Genomic DNA, 17,892 nt, shown 5'->3' with positions numbered 1-17,892 from the left:
CTGCCCTGGTGGCAGCCCACATCTCATGGCCGGTCACCGTGGAGACATAAAGACCCAATCCTTTGGTTCAAGGCTGGACATTTCTGAAGGGCCATCCCAGCTACACAAGTGCTATAAGATCAGCTGCTGCACCTGCATCGCAGGCAGCCTATTTCTCCACCCACACCGTATCCCTCATTCCACAAAGGTGGTGGTGTTCCTGACAGCTCCTAAACCTCTTGCACACAACTATCTTTTATTTTATTTTATTTTATTTTTTTGAGATAGGGTCTTGCTCTGTCACCCACTCTCTATTTGGAGGTCTATTTTAAAAAGGGGGCCAGGCGCGGTGGCTCACGCCTGTAATCCCAGCTCTTTGGGAGGCCGAGGCGGGCAGATCATGAGGTCAGGAGATCGAGACCATCCTGGCTAACACGGTGAAACCCTGTCTCTACTAAAAAATACAAAAAAATAGCCGGGTGTGCTGGCGGGCACCTGTAGTCTCAGCTACTTGGGAGGCTGAGGCAGGAGAATGGCATGTCCTGGGAGGTGGAGCTTGCAGTGGGCCGAGATCGTGCCACTGCACTTCAGCCTGGGTGACAGAAGGAGACTCTGTCTCAAAAGAAAGGAACACCACTTACCACATCTCTCCCACCCTACCTCACCCCCCAAAACAAACAAAAAACTACTCAAAGAACTTTCTTCAGTGCTTTCTTACCCTGGGAGAAATGATACCTAAGTCCAGAGCACAGCTTTCCAACAAATGTGTAAATATTATGCTGAAGTTGAGCCCTTGTTAAAAAAACTATTTGTAAAGTCTATAAATTAGTGGCCACCTTAACTTTTGAATTTGTTTCCAAGTAGAACTCTAGTTTCTAGATATTACACATTACAGGAAACATTTGAAGATTGCAAATTAATTTGAATTTATTTTCTATACTTAAATTATTTTTAACTTTTTTGTTTGTTTTTTGTTTTGAGACGGAGTTTCACTCTCGTTGCCCAGGCTGGAGTACAATGGCGCGATCTCGGCTCACCACAACCTCTGCTTTCCGTGTTCAAGGGATTCTCCTGTCTCAGGCTCCCAAGTGGCTGGGATTATAGGCATGCACCACCATGCCCAGCTAATTTTGTATTTTTAATAGACACGGTGTTTCTCCATGTTGGTCAGGATGGTCTCGAACTTCCGACCTCAGGTGATCCTCCTGCCTCGACCTCCCAAAGTGCTGGGATTACAGGCGTGAGCCACCATGCCTGGCCTTTTTAACTTTTTTAAATTGCAAGCCACATATTCTAGAATTTCCTGGATTTCCATCTCCTCTTTCCAGGACTCACTGCTCCCAGCAATGAATAGCCTTTTAATTGGCCACCTGGTCTCCAGCTCTTCCTTGTGTAATTTGCCCTTCACCCGGCTGTAAAAATGAGTTTCCTAAAGACCAGTCCTGAGCATGCTTTGCCCCTGAGTGCAACCCTTTAATGCCAGGCATTTAAAGCTTCTAAGTTATCACTTTAATCTTCTTTTCTAGGTTTATCGGCCTCTCTCTCTCTCTAAGAAGCATAGAATCTGAACTTCTTGACAGACAGACCTACTAACAATTTCCTAAACACACTTCACGTTTTTCTGTTTGGGGAACTCTCCTCTTTCTCCTTCCTGTGGCTGAAATGTCTGCCATTACCCACCATGCCAGAGGGTCCACAAGCATGTACACAAGCTTGCCTGTTGAAATTGAAACCATCTTTCAAACCCCCCTCAAATGCCAGCTCTTCCATGAACACGTTACTGATGCCACTCCTCTGACACCTCTATCACAGGCTGCACCTGTCTCCTGGTACTTAACAATCCTTTGTATCAGCCATTTGTCCATTTATCTCAACTTGTCTTTGTCCTACTGTATCAGTTTAGCTTTTGCTGCATAATAAACTACCTCAACATTCAGCAGCTTAAACCAACAGTTATGTATTTTGCTGGTACATCTAAGGCCAGCTGGGATCAGCTTTTCTAGGCTGGGTTCAATGGGAGGCTCTGCTTCATGCTAGGAATCCAGCAGAGCTTGGCATCCCATAGAGGGGAAGGCTCAGGTTGCTCTGTGGGTTCATGATGGGGCCTGGGGTGAGGGGCCACAGCTATAGTGAAATGGCAGAGCTTCCTCTTGTGTCACATTTGCTAAACTCAGCCAAAGCAAGTCACATGGATGAGCCCAAGTCAAGGGATTGGGGAAATGCACACTGCATATAGTGGAAAAACACTGAGAGCCATGTGACAATGGGCTTGAATGCATAATTTATCACCTTAGAGAGAGTCAGAAATTGGAACAACCCCTACCTACTGTCCTTCATATCCCTTTGTACATATGCACTGTTCAAAGAGTGGGGACTCAAAAGTGTCTTTTCAATGGAATTCCTACGTACATCTAAACAGGCATAGATAAAATCAGTAACCTCATTCATGCCATAATGTTAATAAAAACTACAGGCATTATTCTAATAAAGACTAAGAACAATATAGCATTTTACAGTTACAAAGCATTTTAAAGATCCTTTGCAGCCTGCAAAGCACACTGAAGTATATTATCTCATTTAGCAGGAGTGTATGCATTTTGAAAAGATGCCTGGAGGTGGCAATGTCTTCATTGGTTGGAACAACCCTTTCCACTGTGTGTTTCAAGCACAGTGGAGAAAGGAGGGAGTTTTTGATAAGGGGAAACCGGTTTGTACTACTCAAAGGGGAGCACCTGGGACTCCACTAATTTGTCTCCCTGGTTTTCAAAACAACCTCTTAACTACCTCCTCTAGTTCTCAAAATCTAGTGTACAAAGGTATTGCCAGCAGAGCTTGTTCAGATGGAGATTCCTGAGGCCCAGGTCCAGACATCCAGATCAGGGATTTCCAGGTGGGGCCCAATAATCTATCTGCATTTTTAAAATTTCTTTTTATTTGTGCAAAGTTGTGGGGTACATAATTTTTTACATGTATATGATGCATAGTGACTGAATTAGGATATTTAGGGCACCTGTCACCTAAGTACAATATATTTTTTTAAGTATAGTTATTCTACTCTATTCTATTGAACACTGCATTTATTCCTTCTATCTAGAGTCTGCATTTTTAGCAAGCACCTCGGGTATTCACTGCTGGTCCTCCCTTGGTCATCACCCCTTTGAATTTTACAGATGAGGATGCAGAAAGCCAGAGGAATCCTATTAGTGCCCCAAGACCTGGCTGCCCAGTGGCAGGAGTAGAATTAGCAACAAGAAGTCCCGCCTCCTACTCCAATGCTCTTTCCATTACACTTCAGAGTCCATGAACTGTTTTCTTTTCTTCTCCTAACTTGTTGAATTTCTTTCAGCTCTGGAAAAATCCTAAAAAATCTCATTAAAAAAATGGATGAACGTATGTTTCCCTCAATTATGTAACTCATGTTCTAAATCTCCAATTAAAAGTGGAAAACAGTCATATAACCCAACTCCATTTGTTCTATTTCATTGTCACATCTTTCCATGACACTTGTTAACTGAAGATAGTAATGTTAAGTAATGTTAGGAAGCAGGATGGGATCTCAGACCTCGCATTCCCAGTGTCACTTGGAGAAGGGCATGGCCATCCCATTTTAAATCCCCTAGTGCTTTTAGCCCACTCCTCGGCAATTATTGCACACTGTGGTGCCTTTTATAGATCAGACTGGTTCCAGGGTCTGACCTTTTCAATGCTTCAGTCTCCTTGCATCCATCCAAAATGCTAAGTCTGCAGAGCTGGGATCCCTCAGGGGTTCCCTCTCTCTCTGCCTCCATTGTGCACAGTTCTGCCCAAATTACTTGACAGCTCTCTTCAACACGCTGTTAGGGGAAAAGGTTGGAGAATGTCTGAATATGACAGGGCTGTCCAGCGAGAAGATGAGAGGAGGTGGGACAAGCCCCCAATCCATCATCCAGACTGTCTTTTCAAAGAGCGGAAGCAGGTGAGATGCCTAAAAGGGGAGAATGTGTCCTGATTTGGAAAGATTTCAGGATTCCTAAATGAGAATTTTGTCCCTCATTGTATTTGTAAGCAATGAGGATTGAAATGGTAGAATATACTACATTCAGAAATACAGACATGTATAGAGGAAGAAGGTCAGTGCCTTTAAAAAGCAATACACTGACAGCTGAAAAAGCCTAGTTGCTTCAAGAATCTATTTTAGGCATCCCTTTGAGAACTAAACAGGCTAGGATGGGAGTGAATGATCCTCAGTGCCATTCGCCACCAAGTAAATGAAGGGGTCTATTTCTTCCAATCCAATGCATTAGCACCATGCATTAACACCAAACTGGCCAAAATCATGTCCATATGAGTGTGGCCAGTTATCTTCTCACCAAATCAGGGTAAGCCCACTGATATAGCAATGGGTCACCAGGTGGCATCGTCCTAAAACAATGGTTTGGGTAGTTTGGCAAAGACTTTAACCATTCAAGCAGTGTCTACACTATGGAATTAGACATTTCAGGGTGGTGTGGGCACTGAGGAAAGATAACCTGCAGACTGTTATACCCATATGCAGCTTGTGTGAAATGAAAAGCCCATTCTAGATCAATGATTTTCTAAATATTTTCATTTGCTTCTTTAATGAATGGCCTTCTGTCATTAAAAAAAAAAAAACTTATACAGAAGTCTAATATATAAAACTAATTAAAAATCTGAGTACTTCTGGCTGGACCAAAAATGATGGGTGTAAGAACTTGATCACTAAGCATCCCACAGCCTTCTCTATACCTAATGTAGTACCTTAGGCAATGTGTCAGACTACCCATAAGGCTTCCAATTGTACTGTTAGAGAAATCACTAGACCAGATAATCTCTCATGGTTCTTCCCACTCTAACTTTTCTATAACTCTTGAGTATAAATGAGAGTATATCAATTCAGTGGAATATTCTGACACTACCAAAATGATCTTTATGAATACTATGTACATATGCAGCAAACTGTTTATGTTAGGTGTAAGGGTTTTTTTTAAAGACATAAAATAGTCATACAACGTAACTGAAATTTTGTGAGAAATTATTTTCACGTGTATAAAACTTCCAAGAGGGCAAGAAAGGAAGAAAGTATTGTGTTAAAATGATTATCTTCAGTTTAGTTTTTAAAAATGTTTAATGCTGTTTTCAATTAAATAAAAATGTATGGTTTCAAAACATACACATTTGGTACACACATTTAAAGTGTACAACTGTGTAATTTTTAACTGGAGAATGGAACTTGAGATCAGGATGCCTTAGAAGATTTGCATCTGTCATAAGTCAGTAGCTCATCTATTGAGAGACAGTTGCGTATAAATGCACTTAAGCATTACAAGAAAGTGCCAAATGTTAATAAATCTTCATAAAACATGAATATCATGCCATTCTCTTGCACAAAAGATGAATGTCCTCTATTACCAAGATAGACAAGTCCAAACCACTTCCCTGGCATGTGAGGAGCTTCACAATCTGAATCTGGTCTATATCTCTGCTTTATTTCTCATTGCTCTTCAATGCAAACTTTTTTTTTTTTTTTCTAACACAGTTGCTGGGAGTGAGGGGCAAAATATTTTGTGCCTCAGAGCACATTCTGCAATGTCTGCACACATTTTGGGGTTGTCACAACTAGAGGGCTGCAGGAGGCACTCACTGAGTAGAAACCAGGGATCTAGTTAACATCTTAGAATGCAAAGGACAATTATCCAGCCCAAAATGTCAAAAACATCGAGGTTGAGAGACCCTATTTTAGCGGATTAACTACCTACTCTCTGGACATATGACCTCAGCTTTCATCCAGTTGTTCTTCCTTCCAGAAGGACCTGTTTCACTTTCTTACTTGGCAATTCAAACCATTCTTCAGGATTCTTCCATCACATCTCCTCCAGGAACTCTTTTCTGGGAACACCAGGATGGCGTGAGACCTTTATCTTCTGAGCAGTCCTAATACTTCCTTTAATACTCTTTTGGTGCTTCCCATTTCTGGCCATGGTCCCTCTTCAATGTGCAAGAATTTATCTCAACATTTGCATTACGTCTGCTAAAGTACACATGATCTGATATAACACAATTTTAGTTTAAGGATTTTGAATTTTATTTAATTTTATTAATATCAAGCCAGAAATACTTTTCCTCTAAAAATAGTAGTTTTAGCAAGTATAATAATAAGCCATATGCTGATTGCTGGAAAAACAGGTCAAAAATATGAACTCTGACTATTAGGCAATGGGATTTGAATGTTGAAAAAAGTGCAGATGCTTTCTAACTTGCTTAGTTTCAAAGTGATGCTATGTGCCATTTGCTACCAAATTAACAAGGATAGTCATTTATTCCAATTATCTCCTCTTATTATAAGCTGTTTTATTATTAATTTCATAGCTGGTATTTATTAAGCACTTACTGTGCTCCAGGCTAAGAGGAATGACATTCAGCCAGGGGGGAAAGGCAGGAGGTAGCATCTGGTATCCTTTCTGACTGGTGGCGCACTGGTCACAAAGGTTAAATGCAACTGCCAAAAGCCACGTAACTATTAAGGGCAGAGTTTTGTATTTAGATCCCAAATATCCCCATAGGTGTTTATCTTTACTCACATCACACTCTTCTAATAACTTGAAGTTTATAAAGCATATTTTCTTTGTAGTCTGAAGAATTGTAGGGCACCAACGAGCAACTATATGTGTCCTTAGGCAAATTACATATATATCTCAAGGTTACCCTGTTCAGTCATGGCAATCTGAAGGGAGATGCTGTGTACAACATGTCTTTACTTACAATAGCACCAAAACTGAATATTTATAGGAATAACATTAATTAAAAACACGTAGGGCTAATATGAAGAAAACTTTACTAAGGAATGAACAGAATGGAATAAAAAGAGAGACAAATCACGTGGCCAAACATGAAAACCGGATATTGAAAAAAATTCCATTATTTTCAAATGAATGTATAGCTTTGCTGAAATTCTAATTAATAGTCTAATTAGCTGCTTTATGGGGAGGAAGAGATTTTGAAACATGACAAGGTGATTCTAAATTCATTTGGATGAATCAATAAGTAAAATAAACCAAGAATATTTTGAAAAAGAAGAGTTCTATTTTTGTTCTATTTTGTTGTATTTTGCAGAGAAGAGACTTACCCAGCCAGACATTCTATTGTGTTATAAACAACAATTAAACACAATGTGTTCTGGCCACAGGGCACAGAAGACTGACCAATCTGGTAAAACGAAAGCTGCAAAAATGCCACCGATCTTGAGACCTCGAGGGCTCCTAACCTCAGACCAGAGTTTATCTTACCTAAAAAACCATCAGAGGAAATCAGTCCAAAATATGGGCACAGAATTAAGTGAAAAGATGTTCACTACACTTCATTTTACTTTTTAAAAAAATAGAAATCCTATAAATCTTAAAAATATGGAAAATTATTAAATTATTAAAATGATTAAATTGTTATATAGTCACTAGATGACATAGATAACTATTAATATGAGATTTCTAAAATATACTGTTGGAAAATGCTAAATATTTTTATGCCTTATATATATATATAATATCTAATATATATGATTGAATAAGGCAGCATTTCAAATAAAAAAATTTGTTTGTATTTACATGATCACAGGCTATGGGTGTTTGATAAACAAAGTAATAAAAACATTATAAAGGGAAAATGAAAGATTCGATAACATAAATTTTTGTAAGTATAAAGTATGCTAAAAAGCATAATGCAATTAAAAGCCAAAGAATAAATGATACAATATTGAAACAAAATGAGAGACAATATAAATAACCCATAATAAAGAAGAAACAAAAACAGATGGTCACATAAAAGAAAATACAATGGTTAATAAATATACAAAAGCATGTCTAAACTCACTGGTCTCATAAGAAATGCAAATTAAAACAAGGAAAACCCATTTTTGCATATTAAAATAGATAACTTCTTTAGATTAAATTTTTATGTGGTATAGTGAAATGGTATTTTAGTTGTAGTGGAAACTGGTGTAAACTCTTTGGATTTGGCATGACTATATTTTTATATGTATTGTTTGGTAGTCTATCCTAAAAAAATTATAATAGTCAGACCTTGAACAAATAATTACTTCAATGTTTCTAAAACAACATTATAGTGCTTACTTTAATAGTAAAATTTCAGAAGATAAAATATCAAATAACAAAGGAGAGATTACATTATTATATATCCATAGATTAGAATACAATTCAATACAAGCTTTAAAATGTTTAGAAAGAGTAGAGGATGGTACAGGAGAATGTTCAATTTCACTTTTAAAAGATTTAAAATTTTATCAACAATATGATCTGAATGACAAAAATTTAAATATATGTTTAAAATTATACTAGGGAAAAAAGGCTATGAAGATGTATTTGATTTTTTAAGAAGTATTTTCTGGGCAGTAAAATTATAGGTAATTATTTTCTTTTTATTTTTTTGCCTTCCCTTGAATGATTATGAGATATATTGTGTTTCCAACCAGAAAAAAAAAAAAAAATAGCTAGTGTGTGTCTGTGTCTTTTAAATAATACATTTGTATTTTTGGCATTGCCTCTCCACTTCCTCGACAAGCCTTAGCCACTTCTGCTCCATGACACCTCTTGGTGGAAGTGTCTCTAAAAATTGTGCATTCCTTCCCAAGTTGTTCCCTGTTTTACATCCTGCTATGGACTGAACTGTATCTCTCCAAAAAAAAAAAAAAAAAGTTGAAGCTCTAAACTCCAAACTGATGGTATCTGAAGATAAGGCCTTTGGGAAGGAATTAGGTTTGGATGAGGGTGGGGCTCTCATAATGTGATTAGTGCCCTTATAAGAAAGTGCACCAGAGAGCTTGCCCTCTCTCTCTCTACCATGGCAGGATATATCCAGAAGGTGGCCCTCTACAACCTGGAAGAGGGCCCTCACCAGAAGCCAACCATCCTGGCACCCTGTTTGCACAGTTTCAGATTCCAGAACTGCAAATTTCCATTGCTTAGGCCTGGAACCAGTCTGTGGTATTTTGTTTTGACAGCCAGCACTGACTAACGCACAGCCCCAGACCAAACTGGAACAGAACAATAACAGATTTCCTCAATGGGGAAGAAAGGATGGTTTCTCCTGCGTGCAACCCAGTATCCAACCTGCATTTTAAATAGCCTCTATGCCTTCAATTTGGTACTTTATCCTTGGGCGCTGAGCTCAACATTGTCATCTTCTCTCTCTAGGCTTCTCCCTAGCCCTCCAATTGTCCTATTCCTGCTCATGGAAGTTAACAACTCATCACCACCAACCTATTCAACTCTCCCCACTTTTTAATGTAACATGCAAGTACTGAAGGCAATCTGAGTTCCAGGAAGATGGCAGTAGTCAAAGTCTCTATGTGGGGGCTTTTCTGACCCACCACCCTCATCGGACAATAAGGTCCTGAAATCTCACCCACTGTGACAACAGTAAAGTTTGCTCCCCTCTGCAAGTTTATTATCAGTGAGTGAAAATAAAGTTAGATTTCACTGTTTCTGAGCAAAATGAGTATTTCTCATGCCCTTTGCGTAGTCATCTGGGTGGAATAAGTATTTGGAAGCCATGTGCCTCTAACTAAGGAATCACTGGCCACAAAGCCAGAGAAAGAGAAACCAATGGTGTTTCCATGTGCACTATGGAATTTTTGGTACACTGGATTAGGTGAGTGGATGTAGCTGTCTTTGAATTCCATGTTTAATGCATACAAATCTTTTCAGATCTCCCAAGGCAAGACCAAACATGACTCCCACTTTTCATAGCAAAGAAGTCATTAGGTGTATAGCTATATAGGTCTCCTACTTCACAGAACTTACATGTACTCAGCATAATCATCAAAAATCTGGCAAGTCTTGACTTCATCCAAAGAGTTGACCATTCTGTCTTGCTCAGTGCCATGGCTAACTACCACATGCACCTTATGAACACTGCATTTTAGTCTTAGCATTAAGACAGCTATTCCACAGCCAAGATGCAAGCAGACTTACAGCATGGGTAGCCACCATCAGCAAAGCAGAAACTGATTTCTGCTTGCAAGCTGAGCTTTCACATTTCCCCTCCTGACCTTGCATGTATTATTTTGAATGTAATGTATTTTTAAATTGCTGCACCATTTTAAAAATGTAAAGAAGAGCTGAATTAAATATTATTTGTGGCATACCCTGGTTTGCAATGACCTTAAAATCTGATCCCTTATATCAGGTCGATGCCTAAATCCCATTACTTCAGATTGCAAATGACTGTGTTTGCAAAATTGTAGATGCACATTTAGAGGCAGCTTCAAAAATTCAGCCCATAATGTTAACTTTGTTTGAAAAGATCTTGATTTTCCAGGAAGCCATCTCAAGCCATTCTGTCTATTCTTTAACTCTGACTCTGTCATGGATAATATATTAACAGCCTAAGGATGATTCAGCAGCTGACTCTTCAAGAACCATGGTCGAGGGTCAAAAGAAGTTCCTAAATGAATAGAAGGAGCCCACTTTTGAAGCAAATTATAGGATATATTCCAGAACAGGTGAGATCTATAGAGCTCAAATTCAGGCAAGAGGTGCAAGAGTATTCACTCCAACCACATTATCTCAAGGTAACCATCCTCAACTTTCACTTCCTGCTTCTCCAACCTTCATCCTCCACCCAGAGCTGCTATTAGGCTGAGATGGGTGTCTAAAATCCAGACAATGAGATTCATATTAGTACTTCTAGTGAAGTATTAGTACTAATGAAATTAACACTTCTCTAAATGAGCATGTACATACATGACTTGTGTGTGTTTATGTACACACACAGATATTTACAATAAACAAGGCTATTCAGCCCTTGCCCCCTCACACCCTTCTGGTAGTCTCCAGTGTCTATTGTTCCCACCTTTATGTTCATGTCCAAGGTTTAGCTCCTGCTTATAAGTGAGAACATGTGGTATTTGGTCTTCTGTTCCTATGTTAATTCACTTAGAATTATGGCCTCTAGCTCCATCCATTTTGCTGCAAAGGACATGATTTTATTCTTCAAAACGTGTATATTTTGATATAATAAACTTCTTCTTTTAGTAGTTATTAAACCAAAAATACTAAACCTTAACTAATATTAAACCCTAACTATTACCAATTCTCCCTCCTCCATGTTCTAAGGAATGTACACCTAAGGTATATTACCGGGGTGGGTGAGGGTGATAGATGGAGGGTTAAGGAGAGAGGGTAGATCGTTCTACATAAGAAAAGCTATGAGACTTGGGGAAAAGTGTGTGGGTGTAAGGGGAGTTCTGGAAGGGGATGGACTGTGGACAATTAAATCACTGTAATAGAATAGCTTTAAAGTCCATGAAAGGGAAGGAGAGGATGAGACAGTAACTCCCATGATAGTCAGGACAGATATGAACAGTGCAGTTTTAGGAAAACTCATGTGTTGGTTTATGTAATGCTGCTTTGTAACCCTCTTCAAGAAAAGGTTCAGTAAAAAGCTACTTTGCTAAAATACTTTTAGTGTTGAATTGGGGTCTTATTACTGAAATGTGACACTGTTGATACTGCAAAAAAAAATGCAGTCAAGTCTTTATTTGGGCTACCTAAAACACTGGTCCAAGAAAATAATTCTTGATATTAAAGACCTATGCATACAAATGTCAGTAAAACTATTACCTATGATCATCAAAAATGTGAAAATTTTCAATGTCTGATAAAAATAAAATAGCAATAAAGCATGTATCTTTGTGTAACAAGATATTGCACAAATTAAAAATGGTTATATTTTATAATGACACAAAAATTGCAAGGATAGAACATTAAGAAGAGAAAGGCAGATTATACACACTCACACGTATATATTTAGGCTACATATAAAAGAACATATGCATACAAAAAGAGGCTTGGAAAACTAAAATCATGAAAGATTGGAAAGGAAAGACTGTCATGAAAGGGTTTTGTCTGTCTCCTTTTTCGTTATCACTACTTTCTTTTTTAAAGGGCACTTCCCTAGGACCTCCCGTCTACACACACCAGGAGGGACAGTTTGTTTTTCCATTCTTCCTCCCTTCCCTCATGGCCTTTCTGAAAAAGGAGATGAGAAGCTGCTGGCACAAACATCACTAGAAATCCATAGTGTATAAGCTGGCCTTAAGCAAAGTACAATAAAGACCTAGAGTCCAACCTACCTACCTCTACACATCAGCCACTTTTCATCCTAAACCAGGCATCATAGCAGATACAGCAGTCTTCACAACACACATTCCCTGCATCGCCTAACATGGCCTGATATAGAACTTCTAGTATGTCTGTTGTCTTCTTAAAGGTTTCCTAATGCTCAAGCCAGTCCATGTTGCAATCCAAATATCTCAGAAAAGGGGTAAGAATTGAAGTCCCTGATACCTTCGAGTACATTACTTTATCAGAACAATTTCCTGCAGCAACGGTAAAGAAGAGAGACAAAAAAGGGACCTTATTCTTTCAAGAGTGAGAATAATTAAGGAGGAGAGGAGGGAAATCAGTAAAGAGGAGGCACTGGAGACATTCCTTTCCTATTTTAGGACACCATACCAGTGAATGCTATCAGAGACCAGAGGCACTTTGAGATCATTCTGGTTACACAGAGAATTCTGGAAGGTCTAGCACACCTATGACTTCATTGGAAAAGATGCCCAAAGAGGCTGAGCATGTTGGGAGAGGGCAGGGTCACAGGAGCAAAGCTGTGAATCACAACAAGTATTCACATTGGATGTACAAAGGAAAACAAAATCTTCCCACTGCAGAATATGCCTGCCTGTTAAATATCTCCCAAGGGAAGAGTGGAATACTATTCATTTGTAGCTCAGTAGGATATTTTTTTTTAAATATTTAAAAAAAAAAAACAGAAAAGCTTTTCCCCCATGACAACAACTCGCCATAGCAGAGCCTAGGAAGAATGAAGGCAATATGTTAAGGACATTTACTCCATTTATGTGCTCTCCATGCAAATTATAATTTCTGAAGCAGCTGAGGTTAAAAAAGTGGGGGGAGCTTTAGACAGCCCTGGTGATTACCTGGTGACCAGGTACTAAGTGAGTGGAAGGGTCACATATAAACAAGGAATGTTCATGTCAGTTGTCTTTTTTCTTGTGGCATGAGATTGATGGCTGAGTCATTCCATGGTGTAAGATTCCTAGGTGACCTATCTTGATTGAATTAGAACATCCAGAATTCATAAAATATTTCCAGATGAAGCTCTTAGTGTTGATGCTAATGAATATTATGTTCCATGCTCTGCCTAACCCACAAGCAAGGTGGGGTACTAATGAAGATGTGGATAATAATAACTCCTTACAATTTCCAATGTACTTTCACAACCATTACAACAGTCATCACTGTAGATGAGAGAACAGATGAGAGACATGCACATGGTTCATTCTTTCTGTTGTGTCCTCATCAGAAATCACTTCTGGAACACAGCGTTCTTCTGCACAAATCCCCCTCTAAGCTGCTAGTTGCCAACAACTGAGAGTAGCATGGGAGAAGAAACTGGACAGTCATGAAGGATCTATCCTTTAGGACACTTGCAAATATCCAGCTTATAAATAAGAATATTTGTGCAGGGTCACAGGAGCAAAGCTGTGAATCACAACAATCAAATACTGTTATTTGTAATATTTCTTCTGAATCCCATGTTCAATCTATTTGTCTACATACCATAAGTTAAGTCTTTTTAACATCATCTCTCATTTCAATGTCTTGTTTTTACCATGCCTGCTTTCCGCTCAACATTCCCCAACCATCCTCAATACCTCTTCCCTCTACACCCTCTCTCCCAAAGAAATCATTTTCATGCATGTTATTCTTTTGCTTTGCTTGCTCACTTCATAAGAATTATGACTCAACAAAAAGTAGAGAACAATAATGTTCGGCTGAGATGTGGATTATTGGCAATAAATTAGACCCATTCAGTTGTTATCACATGTCCATGGGCATCAGCCTTACCGTACATGAGATTCACATATTTGCCCAGCAAAATGACAAATCACTTATGTGACATGTTCTTGAGGACAGGTAATAAACATAGTACTTAAATCAATGAAGTGAAATTGCCAAGTGTCCATTTGATACATCTGCTCCTTTCAATAACCTTATGAAATTGACAAGAAAAATACTGTTCCCATTAGATGGATGAGGGAATCATAGGTTAAAGAGGTCTCCCACTTAAGCCAAGGTTTGTGCTACACCCAGAGAAATGCATATTTTGTCTTTTCTCAAAGAGATAACAAGTTAATATTTACATCCCTAACCTATACAAAGCATATCTCTTCAACATAGTGGTTTAGAGCTTTAGAAAACCTTGAATTCTATCTTTGAATAAAAAAAAAAATGCCTATGTAAAATAAGTTCTTTTGCCATGACTCACATGACACCTAAAAGAATAATCATGGTAATTATATATCAGAAATGGAGAAGTGATAATTACAAAAATGGAATATTCAAAACTACCACTTGGCTAGCCAGCACAGGCATAAACTTTTATATTTCCCCTTGGGTGCATATATGAAAGAAGCACAGAGTGCAGAAGAGACAAAACACAATTATCAGGACCTAGGGACTTGTTTTTTTTGTTTTTTTTTTTTTTACTGCATAAAGGAAGAGGGTAGATGACAGCAGCTGGAAACTTCTCCTCTTGCTCTTTGCAAAATATAGGAAAATGTTGCCTCTTATGCACTTAATTTCATTCAGAAACAACGGCACAGCTCATCTAGCCCAGTGTGCTTTTCTCCTTTCCTCCTCTACTAACCTGACTTCCTAGTTGGCCAACTGCCTTATCATCTCAAGAGTTTGTTCAGAAACAGCAGAGGGCTCTCTCTTTCGTTTTCTTTCCTTTTTTTTTTTCCCCTGAATTCTGGACTTCTGAGTGGTGGCACATTGAGAAACTGGACCATCTCAGCTCAGCAAAGGCTGTTGTTCTATAGGTGAAACAGCAGAAAAACAAGTATTTCCTTTTTCTGCCTTAGTCTATTGTAAAACCTCCATAGTTCCAAATACAGGCAAAATAATAGTTGCAATAACAGCTACTGATGAAATAATAGTAGGCCTGTAAGGGGCAAACATGCTGGAGATAGCTCAGTTGTTGAGTCAAGAGCAATAATTCCAACTCCCTTTTCTCTCCCAACTACTGTGAACCATGTACAAAGAACAAAACAACACAAAACAACAAAACAAACAAACAAAAAAAGTTGACTTTTCATAGAATGCTTAAGCAATCTTCATTTTAATATCTGAATATAGTTTTGTGGATGCAGAAGAAATGGGTTGAAGCCATTGCTTCCAAAGATGTTGGTATGAATGTGTGATGTACAAGGTATTTGTCACCACCATCCTCAACACACACTCACATCGCTAAGTTGTGTGAGGCATAAACAGCTATCACATGAGTTTTTAATGGAGTGTTCATAAGATGTTTAAAAGAGATATAGAATGAGTACAACTTCCAAAAAAATTTTTTTTTGAGACAGAGTCTCACTCTGTCACCCAAGCTAGAGTACAGTGGCCTAATCTCTGTGATGGCAGTGGCCTAATCTCTGTCATCCAAGCTAGAGTACACTGCAGCCTTGAACTGAGCACACGTGATCCCTGCATCTCAGCCTCCTGAGTAGCTGGGACTACAGGGGCATGCCATGATGGCCAGCTCACTTTTTATTTATTTGTAGAGACAGGGTATCACTATAATGACCAGGCTGGTCTTGAACTCCTGGCCTCAAGCAATCCTCTCACCTCAGCCTCTCAAAGTACTGAGATTACAGACACAAGCCACTGTGCCTAACCAAACTTTTTTTTTCATTAAGCATATAATTAAGCATTCTATATACTTTGGTGTATTCCTCTTAATCTCCATTTGTGTAGCCATAACTTCTGCTAAAATGAAAGCAAGATAAAAGTAAGAAACAGTTTCACGTTATAGCAGGCAAGTGTAAAATGCAAATTTGTACAAAACTTGTTACAACCAAGGTAAAAATAGTAAGCATGCATAAAGGAATACTAATTAATAAAACACTTTCTGATTAGGAGGAAGGGCTAATTTTCCATTTGAAACATGTATTCATTCCCATAAAAGGTTTTTCAAAATATGCCCCTCAGAGGTAGTTCTGAAGGATTTATCACATGTGACAAAAGAAAAGGATTCTGTAGTGAAATAAGTTTGGGAATCAGTGACTTCAAGTTTGGCAGGATTCTTCATTCAGCACTTCTCCAGAGTCTTTAATATCCTAACATGAATCCTGAGTTTCCAGGAGTATAAAATTGAATTATCATAATCTGAATTTATTTCACCACAGAAACTCTTATGAAAGAAGAAGCATTTTGTGAAACCGCTGTTCTCCAGAGTACATTTTGGGAAAATACTGCTTTTTAGAATATGTACATAAAATATATGCACTTTTCCAAAAAGAGGGGGTTAGTACATAGCAAGGAGCACCTGACCATGACCCTTCTCACAGAGTTCTCTCAGCCCAGTGCCTCTCAAACTTTCTCAAACTTTCATGTGCACGTGAATCAGCACAGGATCATGTTAAATGCAAATCCCAGTTTCATAAGTCTTAATAGGGCCTGAGATTCTGCATTTCTAACAAGTCCCCAGGTGATGCTGATGCTGCCATTCTACAAACCACTCTGTGTAGCAAAGGACTAGAACAAATTCATCTGCAAGAGCTGCAACTGTCCAGAGCTATCTAGAGTGCTACGCTGTTTGATAATTCTTTATCTAAGAAGTAATGAGTGTGTGGACAGGGCTTACCAATAAAACCTGTTGGGTGTGATGCGTTCATGCATGAGTTGCCACCGTCTTCCAAAATCCATGGAGCTGTAGAGCTGCAAAACAATGAAGTGAGGAAAATGTAAATCTCAAGGAACCACTGCTGAGCATGAATACAGATGTTTTCCCTGCACCATCCCAACACCAGAGTGCCCGACACACCCAAGTAGGCCTTTATTTTATCCAGATAAAAAGGTAGGAATATGACTATGCCATCCTTATCATGGTATCTTCTAGCATTAAGCAGGTTCTCAATATACATCCAATCATCTGATATTTTTGAGCTGAGTATAAATCCACATCTGATGGCTATCACTGTCTCCATTAGGAGTAAATAAAATTGTCTTCTTTTTTCTTCAAATTCCATGTAGTCTCTGGCTTCAATTAAAACAATTCAGCAACACTTATTTAAAAACTATTTATTATACAACTCTTACATGTAGGACACTCTGAGACTCATGAAGTCAAGGAGAGGCAGATTCTGTGCTCCCAGGAAAAATGAGACATACACATAAAAATGATAATCGCTGATATAGGAGCCAATATTACACGCAAAATATTGTGCTTTTACTTTCATTTCTTACTGCTCCTATAGATCATCTAAATGAAATGGAGCTCTTCGATGTCACCAAAAAGACCAGGCTCATTTACACTCCTATGTTTTTGCAAGATAGCAAAGCTAGGCCACTTTTATTATTATTCCATGTTTGCTTATTTTTTGAACGTAGAGTCTGACCCCTTTATAACACCTTAGGGATAGGCCAGCATCCCTATAAGTGATTAACTAGGAGCATTGGGTATATTTTCAATTGAATGTCTGGAAGTAAAATATCTGATTCTAACTGCCAATGGAATAATAATAATAATGATAAAAATAATAATTCTACCATGTTGTTCTTTCATATATATTTGAGCCTTACAACAATCCTGAAAGGAGGGTAGGGCAGTTACTACTAACTAAATCCCTGCTCTTAAGCATTCAGCAATCTTCCCAGGCAGAGTTAATTACTGCTTCCACAGTGCCACCACTGTATTTACTATTTGCCTCTAAGAAGCTCTTCATAGTAATCCATTGCTGGTTGGCATGTCTCTCCCCTGCTAGATTGAGTCATAAGGGGGCAGGGATCATGCCTTAGTCACCTTTGTATATCAGTGGTT

At 38.5% G+C, this 17,892-nt stretch overlaps 1 protein-coding gene across 3 annotated transcripts in view; it reads right to left on the bottom strand.

The window, feature by feature from the left end:
• SORCS3 (sortilin related VPS10 domain containing receptor 3) overlaps positions 1-17,892 on the bottom strand; it is a 621,240-nt gene that overhangs the window by 210,951 nt on the left and 392,397 nt on the right. For all 3 annotated transcript variants that reach the window (XM_005566376.4, XM_074000806.1, XM_045361488.3), the window contains exon 5: positions 16,717-16,790. In XM_005566376.4, coding sequence (XP_005566433.1) covers positions 16,717-16,790 — 74 coding nt within the window. The remainder of the gene's footprint in view (positions 1-16,716; positions 16,791-17,892) is intronic.

This window comes from Macaca fascicularis, chromosome 9, assembly GCF_037993035.2.
Source record: "Macaca fascicularis isolate 582-1 chromosome 9, T2T-MFA8v1.1".
NCBI lineage: Eukaryota > Metazoa > Chordata > Mammalia > Primates > Cercopithecidae > Macaca > Macaca fascicularis.
Note: the sequence above shows the minus strand (reverse complement) of the source record. Positions and strands in the feature narration are given on the sequence as shown.